The sequence below is a fragment of the Pseudopipra pipra genome, chromosome 15, assembly GCF_036250125.1.
Source record: "Pseudopipra pipra isolate bDixPip1 chromosome 15, bDixPip1.hap1, whole genome shotgun sequence".
NCBI classification, from domain to species: domain Eukaryota; kingdom Metazoa; phylum Chordata; class Aves; order Passeriformes; family Pipridae; genus Pseudopipra; species Pseudopipra pipra.
The window spans coordinates 2,845,005-2,860,185 of NC_087563.1; the positions used below are offsets into that span (position 1 = coordinate 2,845,005).

Here is a 15,181-nt window from a genome sequence, read left to right on the forward strand (position 1 = left end):
TCCTCATCTGAGAACAAGGATCACAACATGGATAAATGAAGAGATTTTCCTGCTCATCATGCTACAGAGAAGAAAGGTAAAAGACACTCAAGAACATAAGCAATATACTGCTCCAATTAAAATCCAGTCATCAAGGTATCCGCTCAGGCATCATCATCCTTCTTCAGCACAAAGGCAGTTCGAGATACATGGCTCTCAAACCTTGACATAAGCTGTACATTGATGCCCAATAACATGCAACATGAAAGCAAACTCATGAACCCACACCTTGTCCAGGTGCAGTCTGAGCACTGTGATATTCAAAAATAGGACACCTTTACATTAATAATATGTAGTCATCAGTGAAGCTTAGGAATTGGAAAAACCTTGTCTCCACCAGTATGTCCTCATACATAGCCCACAAGACCCTCCTCAAACCCTTCACAGCTCACAGCTATGATAATCACAGAATTATCACAGAACTTTCTAACTGCCCAATAAATTCCACGCAGAAAAAAGCTGCACAGACAGCTTCTCCTTACCACGGATAAAATTTACATTCTCGTCGTGTGTATGTGAGAAGTGAGGCATTTTCTTCCATAAAATTTTAAGGAAACGTGTCTCTGAAAGTCTTTCCCTTTAAAGTTGTGAACACGAAAAGCATAACAGTCCGATGAATGTAAAAGATGTGACCAGGTACAAGTTAGATCATCATAACGAGCAAAGCAAGAAGTTAACACCTGCAAGGGGAGTGGGGGAAGGATCATAATATACTCTTCTAGATTATGGTACTTAGAGTCAGGTATTTAGTGCATAAGAAACACGAGTTTTGCTCTTTCCAAAGCTTCCATTAAGGCATTTCTCATAAGCAGATAATTAGGCTGTTAGCTGAGAAATAACATCCACCTGCAAACACATGGGAGGAACCACCCCAGGAACCCATACTGCTGGAATAACATGTCTTCTAGCCAAGCATCTTTGGGAAGTGCATGATACTACAGATGGGCACTGAACTAAGAAGGGGGGAAAACATTGCCTTGTGTCCTTCAACAGACACTCACAAAAAAGGATCCCATCTGCAGCCCTCGAAACTTGCATGGTGCTCTTAGACAGAAATGATTTGCAAGCAATTCTAATCAAGCAGCCACCAGGACCATGTCATGTCCTTCTCACAGATATCTTTACATCTCTGCATGAAGAGATGAAACACTGAGGTTCTAAAAGAGCTGGGTACCTCAGGAGAGACTGAGTCAATGAAAAGCATACAACACAGTAGTGACATCAGAAATGTATAAATCCCTACTCTAGCGAACATTCAGCCGCACTTCTGCCTCTTCCGCATTTCCTAAGGCTAAGACCCGATCCTACCTACGTCCACCACCGCGCTGCAAGAAGCACCAGCACTCAGCACATCAATGAAGGAAGCTTTGCCTTCCTTGCCAGCAAAACCCGCTACAAAGGACACAGATCAGGATGGGGAAAAGGTTAGAAAGAAGAAGAGAGAAGCATCGAGTAGAAGGACTGGTAAAAGGAACTCACCGGGGGAGGGGCGGGGACCGCCTGCTTGGGGCCGGCAGGTTCCTCGTCTCCGAGCAGCGGCGCGGGCTCGTCGGGCGGCGGCCGGGCCGGCAGGGTGTCGCAGCAGCTGGCGGCCGAGAAGCGGAGGTGGCTCTTGCGCGAGTCGGCCGTGAGAGACACGTCGTGCGAGTAGGAGTGCAGGAAGGCGCGCACGCCGTCGATGCCCACGAAGTGCGTGGCCGGCACGCCGCGCAAGGCGCCGCTGCCCGCCGCCAGCAGCTGCTGCTGCGAGCGCCGCCAGCGCCGCAGGCGCAGCGCCAGCAGCAGCAGCAGGAAGGCGACGAACAGGCACGACACGGCGGCCACGGCCAGCACCAGCCAGCGCGTCAGGCTGCCGCCCGCCTCGCCCGCCCCCGCCTCCGCCTCCGCCCGCGCCGCGCTGCCCAGCTCGGCCAGCAGCTCGGCCACGCTCTCGGCCAGCACCACGCTCAGCGTGGCCGTGGCCGACAGCGCCGGCCGCCCGTGGTCCTTCACCAGCACCACCAGGCTCTGGCGCGCCGCGTCGCGGGCCAGTGGCGAGCGCGCCGTGCGCACCTCGCCGCTGTGCAGCCCCACGCGGAACAGCCCCGGCTCCGTCGCCTTGGCCAGCTCGTACGACAGCCACGCGTTCTGACCCGCGTCCGCGTCCACCGCCACCACCTTGGCCACCAGCGCGCCGGCCTCGCTCGACCGCGCCGCCAGCTCCACGCCCGACCACACCGAGCCCGACAAAGCCGGCGGCGGGTACAGCACCTGCGGCGCGTTGTCGTTCTCGTCCACGATCACCAGCCGCACCGACACGTTGCTGCTCAGCGCCGGCGAGCCGCCGTCCTCCGCCCAAACCCACAGCCCCACCTCGCGCACCTCCTCGTAATCGAACGAGCGCAGCGCGTACAGCGCGCCCGTCTCCGCCTGCACCGACACGTACGACGACAGCGGCGAGCCCCGCACACCACCCTCCCCCAGCCGGTACCGCACGCGCGCGTTCTCCCCCCAGTCCGAGTCCGTCGCCCGCACCCGCAGCACCAGCAAGCCCGCCACGTTGTTCTCCGGCAGACGAGCGCTGTAGCGCTCCTGCAAGAACACCGGCGCGTTGTCGTTCACGTCCAGCACCCGCACACACAGCACCCTGCTGCTCTGCAGCGACGGACGACCGCCGTCGGCCGCCCGCACCGTCACGTTGTACTCCGACTCCTGCTCCCGGTCCAGCTCTCTCACTGTCACCACGCGGTAGTAGTCCTTATAGGATTTCTCCAGCCGGAATGGGACGCTCCCATCGAGGGAGCAGCGCACCTCGCCGTTCGTCCCCGAGTCTCGGTCCTGCACGTGCACTACGGCCACCACCGTCCCTGGCGGGGCATCCTCCGAGATCTCGCTCACAGCCGACGACACTGTCAGTTCGGGCGCGTTGTCGTTGATGTCTGTCACAGTGATCATGACTTTAGATGTGTCAGAAAGCCCACCGTCATCCCGTGCCAGCACCTGCAATTGGTGGGAGGAAATTTCCTCGAAATCCAAATCTCTTTTAAGCGTTATTTCTCCTGTCTCAGAGTCCAGGTGAAAAAGTTCTGACTCTCGGTCTGTAATTTTGTGGAAACTGTATTTCACGTGCCCGTTCAGACCCTCGTCGGCATCGGTGGCTGTGACAGTGACAAGGACGGAGCCCACGGGCACGTCCTCCGGCACACGCACCGTGTACTCCGCCTGGCTGAACACGGGCGCGTTGTCGTTCGCGTCCAGCACCGTCACGCGGATCCGCGCCGTGCCCGTCCGGGCCGGCTCGCCGCCGTCGCTCGCCCTCAGCACCAGCTCGTGGAACGCCGCCTCCTCCCGGTCCAGCGCCTTCGCCAGCACCAGCTCGGGACGCTGATCCCCGCCGGGGCCCGTCTGCACGGCCAGCGAGAAGTGCTCGTCGCCGCTCAGTTCGTAGCTCTGCAGGGAATTCTGTCCAGAGTCGGGGTCGTGAGCCCTGGGAAGTGAAAACCGCGAACCTGGGGCTGTATTCTCGCTTATCGTCTCCTCCAGCTCTATTTCTTTGAAAGTGGGCGCGTTGTCGTTAATGTCCGTGATTTCTACTTCGATTTCATAAAAATTCATTTCCCCCTCCACTATCAGCTCACAGCGCAGCACACATTGCTCCACACTCTCGCACAGCTGCTCTCTGTCGATCTTCTCGGCCGTCACTAAATGTCCCGTCTTCCCGTGCAAAGCCAAATACTGCGTCCTACCTTCGGAGACAACTCGGACACCGTGATCTCGGAGCGCTGGCAGCTGCAGCCCCAGGTCCTTGGCCACGTCGCCCACGAACGAGCCCTTGGGCATCTCCTCGGGCACCGAGTAGCGCAGCTGCCCCCACGCCGCCTCCCAGGCCGCCAGCAGGACGCCCCACAGCAGCACTCGCTGCCGCCGGCCCCAGCGCCTCCCCGCCGCGCACATCGCCGCCGCCGCACCGCCGGCACCGCAACACCGCCGGCAGATCCCCGCCGACCACCGGCGATCCGGCTCCCGCTACTTTTACGCCTCGCTTCTTGCGGCCCCGCCGCCTCTCCGTAGCAGGGCTCCGCACCGCGGGGACGATCGCAGATCTCCCGGCCGCCGATCCTGACCGGCAGCGATCCAGCGATCGAGCCGGGCAGCAGCGGGCGGGGCTGCAGCGCTCCGACCTTCCTCTCGCTCCTCTCGGTCAACAGCGGCGCCCGCAGCCTCCTCCCGGCACTGCACGCACCGAGCGCCAACGAGCTCTGTCTGCTCTGCTTTGCCCACGGGCTGATGGCGGGGATGGGATATTCATCGCAGAGATATCATGTCCCGTCCAGAGTGGCCCTCCTGCTTTTATCTATCCGAATTCTTGTTTTATTCTCGGCCTCATCACGACCGGGAGAGAAGCGTTGTGTTTCTACCTCACGTGAAAAACCTAATTTGCTACAGGCAATATATTTAAAGTAAAATATTTTGTCTTATTTTAATGTGTAGAATACTCTTAGTTCTACCCTATTAATCCAAAAGCACCATCTTCAACACGAGTTGAAACCGTCCGGCTTGAATGACTTGTATGAGGACAGAATGAAAACAGACTCGGAGATACAAAACGTGACAATCAAACACACAATTCTGTCTACCGTAAAATCGGAGATATCAAGCTCCTTAAACTAAGTGGCCGGAACTTTGCTATATACATAAGATGGTCTTAATGAACTACTGCACCACGACTGACTAAACCAGGCATTTAAAGGCGGAAGAAGGCAGGGATCTAGCATAACCCCGTGGAGTTTGGTTGCTCAGCCACCTGCCAGGTGCTCTGGGATTCATGTGAATCCCTTCATGTGAACAGAGCACAGAAGGAAAATCCCCGGCTACTCAAAGATCATTATCTCGCACCCTCCCGTTCGACAGTGCAGGTCACTGGAACACTCTTCTTTGACTGTACTACAGCTAGCCCAGAATCGGGAAGTACCCGCAGTGAACCTGGACAGAATCATCTGAATTAATGCACGTGTTCATTTAATGAAATCATTCTTTAGCCACAAGAAAAGGCTTCAATTTTCTCAAAAAACCAAGGTGGAAGGGATTGAGTCTTGTTGGTACACTACTCTAAATCTTTCTTACTCAAGTTGCCTTGACATATTTTCAACGAAATAGTGTAGGACAGTAGGAGAAGTAGAGCTCTACATCCTAAACTGTGGGACCATGAATAAATGTTCAAATGGAGTTGATTCAAATGCCTAAACTCATTTAGCGAATATCCTTGGCATTTGATATGTTTTGCAGATCTTACCGGTGTATCCTTGCAAACACAGATGTAACAGCCATTGAAAAAAATCAGAACAATATGAACAAGGTGCAAGGTATCCTTTCTGCGAAGAGGAGTGACAGAAAAAGAAAAATGTCTATTTTTCCCCCCTATTTGATCCCATTCTATACCTTCATTTGTGTATGACACGAAGATAAGGAATGTTAAAAAAGATAAAACTACCAGCCAGGATAGAAAAACATTGTTAACAACAGTTAATCCATCCCACTACTGTTACTATTCCTCCCACTTCTGTAGCAGCATTCCCACGAGAACAGGTGGGAATTCTCCCAGAAGTGATGGAGAACCTGTCACTCTCCATGCATGTAACCCTGAGCAAGTTGCCTTTGAGATTATAATCGTGAAAAAAAAAGAATTAAGGAAAGAGTTTTTAGTCAGCCATCCACTAGATCCAAGCACATTATATCGGAACAAATCACTTAGGAAGGAAAAATCTGCAACACTGAGTGCCACTCCTGTTCTTTCAAACCTGTCATACAGATACAGCACATCACCCTCTATAGAGCGAGGATTCGCCTTCACCGTTATTACTAATACAATTTAACACAACAAAAGAGTTCTAGACAACAACTTTCAGTTGAACCTGAAACTATTACCAGCGAAAAAACAGGAACTACCGCATTAAATGTGTACTCTTGGAGAAAGGAGCGACCCCGCTTTTTCATCCCCTGATGGAGACATGGACCAGCACTCCCCACCCAGACCATCCCCAGAAACCCAAAGGAAAGAGGACAGTGTTTCCTTTCTAAAGGAGAACAGCAACACGTGCGGCTTACAGACCTGCGGTGCGTCGGGGTCAGCGGGCGGCTCTCCAGCGACGGTGCTGCTGTTCGGGCTCGGCTTCTCGCAGGGCTCCCCGGCCACAAGCTCCTCCGCGGGCACGATGGGCAGCGGCGGCGGCGGCCAAGCGGCCTCGGGGTTGGCGCGGGGCGGCGCCGCCACGCACAGGTTGTAGGAGTAGGGCAAGGTGCCCTCGCAGAAGTCGGCCGGGAAGGCGGCGCCGGCCAGCGACAAGCGCTGCGCGCCCAGGCAGCGCAGCACGGCGGGCGGCCCGGCCCGCCGCAGCCGCGCCAGCACGGCCAGCGCCACGCTCAGCACCAACAGCGCCGACAGCAGCGCCAGCGCCAGCACCAGGTAGAACTGCAGCTCGCCCGCCGCCTCGGCGCCCGCCGCCCGCTCGCTCAGCTCCGGCAGCGCCTCCTGCAAGCTCTCGGCCAGCACCACGTGCAGCGTGGCCGTGGCCGACAGCGCCGGCTCGCCGTGGTCCTTCACCACGGCCACCAGGCGCTGCTTGGCCGCGTCCCTCTCCGACACGGCCCGCGCCGTGCGCACCTCGCCGCTCTGCAGCCCCACGCGGAACAGCGCCGGCTCCGACGCCTGCACCAGCTCGTACGACAGCCACGCGTTGCGCCCCGCGTCCGCGTCCACCGCCACCACCTTGCCCACCAGGTACCCGGACGACGCCGAACGCGGCACCACCTCGAAAGCCGAACCCACCGAGCCCGCAGACGCCGCTCCCGACGCCGCCGGCGGGGGCGGGTAGAGCACCCGCGGCGCGTTGTCGTTCTGGTCGAGCACGAAGACGCGCACCGTGGCCGTCGAGCTGCGCGCCGGCGACCCGCCGTCCTGCGCCCGCACGGCCACCGAGAACTCGCGGCACTGCTCGTAGTCCAACGAGCGCTGCGCGTACACCGCGCCGCTCCGCGCCTCCACCGACACCAGCGGCGCCGCGCCCGCCGCGCCCGCGCTGCCGCCCGACAGCCAGTAGCTCACGCGCCCGTTCGCGCCCGCGTCCAAGTCCCGAGCCACAACGCGCAACACCAGCAAGCCCACCGCGTTGTTCTCCCGCACGTACGCGCTGTACGACGCCTCCTCGAACACCGGCGCGTTGTCGTTCACGTCCGACACCTCCAGCAACAGCTCCCTGCTGCTCCACAGCGCCGGCCTGCCCCGGTCCCGGGCCACCACCGTCACGCGGTGCTCGGACGCCTGCTCGCGGTCCAGCGCGCTCGCCGTCACCACCTTGGACGAGCCGCCCGACGACGCCACGATCGACAGGGGCGCCTCCCCCGACAGCTCGCACGACACCTCACCGTTCTCGCCGGAGTCCGGGTCATGGATGTTGAGCAGGGCCACCACGGTGCCGACTGGCGCGTCCTCGGGCACCGGACTCGACACAGACAGAATGGTGATTTCGGGTGCGTTGTCGTTCACGTCCAGCACCTCCACCTCCACCTTGCAGTGCGCCACCAGACCGCCACCGTCCCTCGCCTCCACAGGCAAGCTGAAAGCTCGCATGTTCTCGAAGTCCAGAGGCTCCTGCAGTGTGATTGTCCCACTCTCCCTGTCCACCACGAATTGCTGAAGCACTTTGGCCGGCATTTTGCCGAAATGATAGGTGATATGAGCATTGGTGCCGGCGTCGGCGTCTGAGGCTGACACTTTCAATACCTCCGAACCCGGCAGTGCGTCCTCCCGGAGGCTCGTGCTGTACCGATCCTGCGAGAATACAGGTGGGTTGTCATTGGCGTCTGTCACGTTGATCCGAACTTCAACAGTCCCAGTTCTCATGGGTTCCCCGCCATCTACTGCCGTCAGTAGCAGCTCAAAAGAGCTCTGCTTCTCCCGGTCCAAGGCTCTCTCCAGCACTAATTCAGGCTGCTTGCTTCCGTCCTCGCTCTCCTTCAACGCTAAAGAGAAGGAGGGGTTGCTGGAGAGCTGGTAAGTCAGCAGTGAGTTGCTTCCCACGTCCTCGTCGTGGGCCATCTCCAGAGGAAAACGAGCACCGGGAGGGATTAATTCACCGATCTCGAGGTCCAAAACAGCCTTGCTGAAGGACGGGGAATTGTCATTCACGTCCTCAATGGCCACCTCGACACGGAAGACGTTGAGCGGGTTGTGCACCAGCGCCTCGAAGCTGACGGAGCAGGACAACGACTCGCCGCACAGCTCCTCCCGGTCCAGCCTCTCGCTCACGTACAGGTTCCCGTTCTCCTCGCTCACCGTGAAGAATTTCAGCTGCTTTTTGCCGGCAGACGCCACCCGCAGCTTGCGCGCCGGCAGCTCGTCGGCGCTGAGCCCCAGGTCCCGGGCCAGCGGCCCCACCAGCGAGCCTCTGGGCAGCTCCTCGGCCATGGAGTAGCGGAGCCGCTCCGCCGCCGCCCGCCAGCACAGCCACAGCAGCACAGCGCCCAGCCCCAGCGCTCGCCCGCCGCCCGGCCCGCCGCTCGCCCTCCGCCCGCCCGACATCGCCCACGGCGCTCGCTCGCCGAGCTCGCAAGGCTCCTGCCGCTGCCCCGCCTCCCTCGCAGCCGCTCTGCGCAGCCCCAGCAGCGCCCGACAAAGCAAACCCGGCCCGCCGCCGCCTCCAACTCGCACGCCTCTGCTGCCCGCGCCGCCTCTCGCCTCTGCTGCCCGTGCCGCTGCCGCTCTGGCCCGCACTGCCCGCCCGAGCCAGCAGCCTGCGGGGACAGCACGCACAGGCGGCGGCGGCGGCGGCTCCAGCAACGCTCGGCGGCGGCCCAACAGCGGCACCCGGAGGCGCCGACACAACACTGCAGCCGCCTCACGGCCGCGCCCGGCGGGGACCGACTTTGGGCCGGGCTGGGGCTGCACCGGCCCTGGGGTCTCTGTTCTGGTATTATCAGCAAGCGCAGAACCTCTTGCCTAATGTTTAGCATGAAACCTGGGGATTTTAGTAACAGCAGTAGTCTTATATCGCAAAGGGGTGGTGTGGTTGTTAGCTACCACACTGTTAAAATGTTATTATACTCCACCACGATTTTTACGTCTAGTGGCCTTAACTGGCAGAAAAACTAATAAGGAAATATGTGTGGCAGAGCAGTCATGGTGTTCCCTTAGGAACAGTCAAAGAACTGAAGTAAAAAAATCTGAAAATATTCTTACTCAGATGGTTTAGAGATTGTATATCACTGTTTTTCCCAGCACCCGTGAGAAAAGGAAATCAGTGAGCTAAACACTGTGTAGATCCAGAAGCAGAGTGTTCACTTCTAGTGCAGTTAAGGCATGTCAGTTTGTCTAAAGTCCTGTGCCTATTTCACAGGGCAAGAGAGAGACAGAAGGAAATCCTGGAAGATCCAGTGTCTGCTCTTCCTGCTTTTCTAAGCTCTATCATTCCATGCCAAACCTGCAAATCTTTTCCGCTTTTGATGATGTTTCATCCTCCTGCCCATGTCCTGACTGATGTCACTGTACATACCGGGCAGAAAAAAAAAAAAAGCAGTCCACACCCAGACACTGACTTCTCTTCCATGTAGAGAAACCTTCCATTTTCTTGGTGAAAACTCTGAAGGCCAAGGCCTGCTATAAAAATCAATGTCACATTTATATCTCCTTGATTTGGGGATCTCCTAAGCAAAAGTCCATCTAAGAACAGCATGAGCAGCTGAATGCCTTTCAACAATTTCTGACGATTCATACACAAACCTAAAACTTTCTTCTGACCTCACTGGGACAGGGACTTCTCTGCTGTGGTTTTCAGTTGTTTTTCCACAACTCTGCCTTGAACATTCATGCCCAGAGCACTTGGAAACTCATTGAAGCCTCAGGGTGCAAGCTAGGCAAGCTGCAGTGATTTCAAGGGGCTACTAAGTCTCTCTTGACTGAACTGAATGACTTTACTAAGCTTCAGATCTTCCTTTTATCAGAACAACATCACTTTTTGGCACTTAATAAAGCAAAGAAGCCAAACCAAATACTTCCCACAGGCCCACATGGGGCTGGTTATTCACTTCTAGACACCATCAGACACATCTGGGCCTGCACAATGTAGGAAATCACACAGAGGGACACATAGATGTGCAGTCCTCAAAGACATAAGAACAACCCTCTGGTAGCTGGAATTGGCCAGCAGAGCTGTGCGGTCTCTACCATGTTCTGGAGCTTGCCAGAGGGAGATCAGAGGTGACTGCTGCTATGCAATAATGTTCCTTGATCTTGTTTATGTTTGTTATGCACTTGGAGTCAGCAATGGGTAGCTCAAATCTCTCACTCATTTCTGATTCTTAATAAACAAAACCAAAAGCTTCTACTGGTTGAAATTATGTAGATATAAAAGTGCTTTGCCACAACTCTGCCTTGAAAAATAATCTTCTAGAGCCACTCTCTACCTGCAAGCCACTAAGTTCTGAACCCACAAATGAGGCCTCTTTATTTTGGGCTACATTGTAGGGGATTCATTTCTGGAAATGCACCAGTCTTTGCAAAATTTTCTACTTTGTGGCCTGTTCATCTCCTATGAATAGGAAGTTATAAGTGCAAATGCCTTATTAAGGGCCTTCATCTGAATAGAATGACTTTGGAAAGCCTCAGTTTTAGCTTCTGTTTCATTTTCCTCACACAAAACGTTCTGCCTTTTTATTGTTTCAAAACAACGTCAGTGTTAGTGCAAAACAACCCTCAGAGTAAAAAATGTAAAACAATACACTGCAGATGGTAAACATGAACTACAGCCTTCCAGGAAATACAGATTGGAGGAAGAAGAAGGGTGTGAAAATGTAACTACTACTTTTATAAAACTTTCCATCAAAAATTACAGAGAGATATAGATGGAGAAAAGAATTTTCACACATGAACTCAAAGCCATTTTACCCATTTGTCATCATTCGCATCTCTCTCTAACCACACACAGCTTGCAAATTTGCTTCTGACTCTCATAATTGGCAAAAACTTCTCATGAGAGAATGCCAAATGGATTTGAGTCTCTTCACCACCAAAATTTGGGCCCAGTGATCCAGCCAGGTTTTTACCCATCCAAGAGTACACCCATCAAAAACCAGAGCAGCCAGTTTCTCCAGGAGAATGCTGTTGGAAAAGGTGGCAAAGGCTTTGCTAAAGATCAGATAGACAAAATCCACACCTTTTCCACCAAGTAGGTCACCTTGTCATAGAAGGAGATCAGGTTAGTTAAATAGGACCTGCCTTTCATACAGCCCTGCTGACTGGGCCAGATCACCTGGTTGTCCTGTAGATGCCACGTGATGGCACTGGAGATGATCTGCTCCACAATCTTCCACAGCACCAAGGCCAGGCTGACAGGCCTGTAGTTGCCCAGTCTCCTGGCCATCACATTTGCTAAATCTCTGGTCAGCTGGGAGCTCTCCAGTTAGCCAGGACTGGTGATCAGTGATGAAAAGTGACCCAGTGAGCTCTTCCACCAGCTCCCTCAGAACCCTTCGGTGAATCTCACCTGGCCTCATGGATTTGTGTGTGATTAAGTGGTATAGCAAGTTGCTGCAAACTTGGATTCTCCTTGCTTTATGGGCACTTCCTTCTGCTCCTCATCCCTGTCTCCCAGCTCAGGGCACCGAGGACCTGGAGAACAACTGAGATTCCTATTAAATTCTGGGGCAAAGAAGGCATTAAGTACCTCAGCCTTTTCCTCAGTCTTTGTCACTACACTTACCCTTCACATCCAACAAAGGATGGACATTCCCCTTAACCCTCCTTTTACTAATAATAACATATAGAAACATTTTTATTTTCCCTTATGAATCAGGTGGAATAATATTTCTTAGGACAAACTTACTGAGCAGAATCAACTCAAAGGCATGGTCCTCCATCAGGTACAAGCTGTGTTAATTGTGACAGGCAAAGAAATGACCATCTGTTCTTCTACAGCTCCACCTCCTAGAGCTCCCCTGTCTTCTCTCCAACCCCACACAACTAGCAGTTTGCTTCTGACCTTCTCAAAACTGGCAAGCATATATCATGAGAGGATAAAGCACTAGAATTACACCTAGAAGGGAGGTATATTTATCTGCTCACCATCATTCTGAGAAGAAATAGAAGGATTCTAAATCACACAAGTGATAAAAGGCCAACATAAAAAAGGAGTGGTCATCCAACCCAGAATGACTCCTCAAACCAATGGTGTAGGGGGAATCTACTCCTCTCTTTATCACACACACTGTTCTGCTTCTACTAAGGTTATACTTACACCTATTCCTCTCATTAAAAACTGAACACACAGACACCCTCACACCTCCTGCCTTTCACACCTGCTGTAGCATGAGTAAGAGGCAACCATGTGCTGCTAAAGGAAGCTATGGTGATAATTACAAGTAAACCTACATACACAGGAAATCAAGAAAAGAAAACCAAGAATATAATTCAGACAAATGAGGCAAGGAAGCATTACAAAAAGGAGGCTTGACACAGAGTCTTCTCAGTCTTCTCTGTGGGTATGGAAATTCCTCCCTGAGAGGACCTGGAAGTCATTGAGGTGTCAGGCTGCAAATGTGACCCTAAAAGTCTTACTGTGGTGTGCATACCTTACACAAATATGAAGCTGCAATTGAAAACACCTTATTATGGGCCTATTTCTCAAGTTCAGTCTTTTCAGAAATTACAGCACATTCTCTTTTTTCTTCTCTTTGTTTTTCCTCACACACAAAATTCTTTCTGAGGAGTTTGAAGCAAGGATTTGCTGCAAAAGCACAGTCACACTTTCAAATGCAAAAATATTTAGCAGAAACGGAGAAAAAGAGCCATGACCTTCCAGGAAACAACAGCTTGAAAGAAACTGTAATTACAACTACAAAGAAATACAAGTACAGAGGAACTCTAAACTGCAGCATTCTAGAGAGATACAGGTGGATAAAGGAGGCCTCACACAGGAATTATAAGCTGTTCTACACATGCATCATGGTTGTGCATGCACAGTAATTATGGAAATACTTTATTACTGCAGGACTGTCATTGTCTTTCAGGACAGGGAAAGGAAGATCAGAGAAGAAATGGCACTGGCCTTGGTACCAGGCATGAAATCAAACAATTTCTTGGCAGACCCCACCTATTTTCTGTCTCACCTATTTTTTGGTTCAAAGCCAGCCTCTCACCCTCATTGTTCTGCATTCACAGCCTTTGGTTCCACCAAGGATGATGTCCAGTATTTTGACTGTATGTCAGCCTCAGGGGAAAGGACATGTAATTCAGTGATGTTTGAGGAAAATAATATTTTATTAAAGCCTTTGTCTTGGCAGCTGAACACTTTGAAGTTATGGATGGAGACTGCCCCCCAGCAAAACACTTAATAGAGAACTTTTAATGATTTAGGAGTTACCAGCTAAAATGAGGCCCAGCTTTAGGCCTTCATGACAAGTATGGCAAAAATGGGAAACCTTCAAAACTGAAGGTACCCTACCTACATTTCAGATTACATCAAATGTAGTAGATAAAAAAAGAAGGATATCTAGTTGGTAAAACATCCACTGTAGCCACAGGTACTGAGAGCAGGGACTCTCTCCTCCAACCCTTCACAACTTTCATGGTGTTCTCTGACATAATTTGCAAGAACAAAACACCAGTTGCTAAGACAAAACACTTGTAATGTGCTCCATGATCAGGCCACGTACCTTTATGAGGAAGTGGAGGTACCTTTCTCTGTGAGATCCAATAGCCTGACATTTCAGATAATTTGAACAGTAGTGAGTACACGAGAAGGGTCTCTACTTGGTAAAAAGTCCACAGAACAATCACACAGGAGCTCATACCAAGGACCACAGCTGCAATTCCTCAGTGTAACTTCTTTGGACAAGAAAAGAGGGGAAATGCGTGGAACCATGACTGTGGGGCTCGTATGAAAACTAGGAAAAATTGAACTTTTACACCATTTTTGCATCTTTAAGACATTTCTAACTACACCAAGCTTTTTTACCAGCCCTGTCTCTGGACAGACAGAATTTTTCACCCTGCCCAAATGCTATGTGAGAGGGAAGTTGTCTTTGTAGACAAACACCAATGGAAGAAAATCACACAGACAACTTCTCCTCATCTGAGAACAAGGATCACAACATGGATAAATGAAGAGATTTTTCTGCTCATCATGCTACAGAGAAGAAAGGTAAAAGACACTCAAGAACATAAGCAATATACTGCTCCAATTAAAATCCAGTCATCAAGGTATCCGCTCAGGCATCATCATCCTTCTTCAGCACAAAGGCAGTTCGAGATACATGGCTCTCAAACCTTGACATAAGCTGTACATTGATGCCCAATAACATGCAACATGAAAGCAAACTCATGAACCCACACCTTGTCCAGGTGCAGTCTGAGCACTGTGATATTCAAAAATAGGACACCTTTACATTAATAATATGTAGTCATCAGTGAAGCTTAGGAATTGGAAAAACCTTGTCTCCACCAGTATGTCCTCATACATAGCCCACAAGACCCTCCTCAAACCCTTCACAGCTCACAGCTATGATAATCACAGAATTATCACAGAACTTTCTAACTGCCCAATAAATTCCACGCAGAAAAAAGCTGCACAGACAGCTTCTCCTTACCACGGATAAAATTTACATTCTCGTCGTGTGTATGTGAGAAGTGAGGCATTTTCTTCCATAAAATTTTAAGGAAACGTGTCTCTGAAAGTCTTTCCCTTTAAAGTTGTGAACACGAAAAGCATAACAGTCCGATGAATGTAAAAGATGTGACCAGGTACAAGTTAGATCATCATAACGAGCAAAGCAAGAAGTTAACACCTGCAAGGGGAGTGGGGGAAGGATCATAATATACTCTTCTAGATTATGGTACTTAGAGTCAGGTATTTAGTGCATAAGAAACACGAGTTTTGCTCTTTCCAAAGCTTCCATCATGGCATTTCTCATAAGCAGATAATTAGGCTGTTAGCTGAGAAATAACATCCACCTGCAAACACATGGGAGGAACCACCCCAGGAACCCATACTGCTGGAATAACATGTCTTCTAGCCAAGCATCTTTGGGAAGTGCATGATACTACAGATGGGCACTGAACTGAGAAGGGGGGAAAACATTGCCTTGTGTCCTTCAACAGACACTCACAAAAAAG

General features: G+C 52.2%; 2 protein-coding genes across 2 annotated transcripts; both read right to left on the bottom strand.

Annotated features, from left to right (window-relative positions):
• Window positions 1-1,464: 1,464 nt before the first annotated feature.
• On the bottom strand, window positions 1,465-4,300 carry LOC135422819 (protocadherin gamma-A10-like). The gene has a single exon (XM_064672326.1). The coding sequence runs from the start codon at window positions 3,970-3,972 to the stop codon at window positions 1,465-1,467; it is 2,508 nt and encodes an 835-aa protein (XP_064528396.1). The 5' UTR covers window positions 3,973-4,300.
• A 1,193-nt stretch (window positions 4,301-5,493) lies between these two features.
• LOC135422386 (protocadherin gamma-B5-like) lies at window positions 5,494-8,615 on the bottom strand. The gene has a single exon (XM_064671481.1). It carries the CDS (start codon window positions 8,594-8,596, stop codon window positions 5,969-5,971), a length of 2,628 nt encoding a protein of 875 aa, XP_064527551.1. The 5' UTR covers window positions 8,597-8,615; the 3' UTR covers window positions 5,494-5,968.
• Between the last annotated feature and the right edge of the window lie 6,566 nt (window positions 8,616-15,181).

Excerpts from the sequence above, each read along its gene's own strand:
- LOC135422386 (XM_064671481.1), bottom strand. The coding sequence starts at position 8,596 with ATGTCGGGCGGGCGGAGGGCGAGCGGCGGGCCGGGCGGCGGGCGAGCG.
- LOC135422819 (XM_064672326.1), bottom strand. The coding sequence starts at position 3,972 with ATGTGCGCGGCGGGGAGGCGCTGGGGCCGGCGGCAGCGAGTGCTGCTG.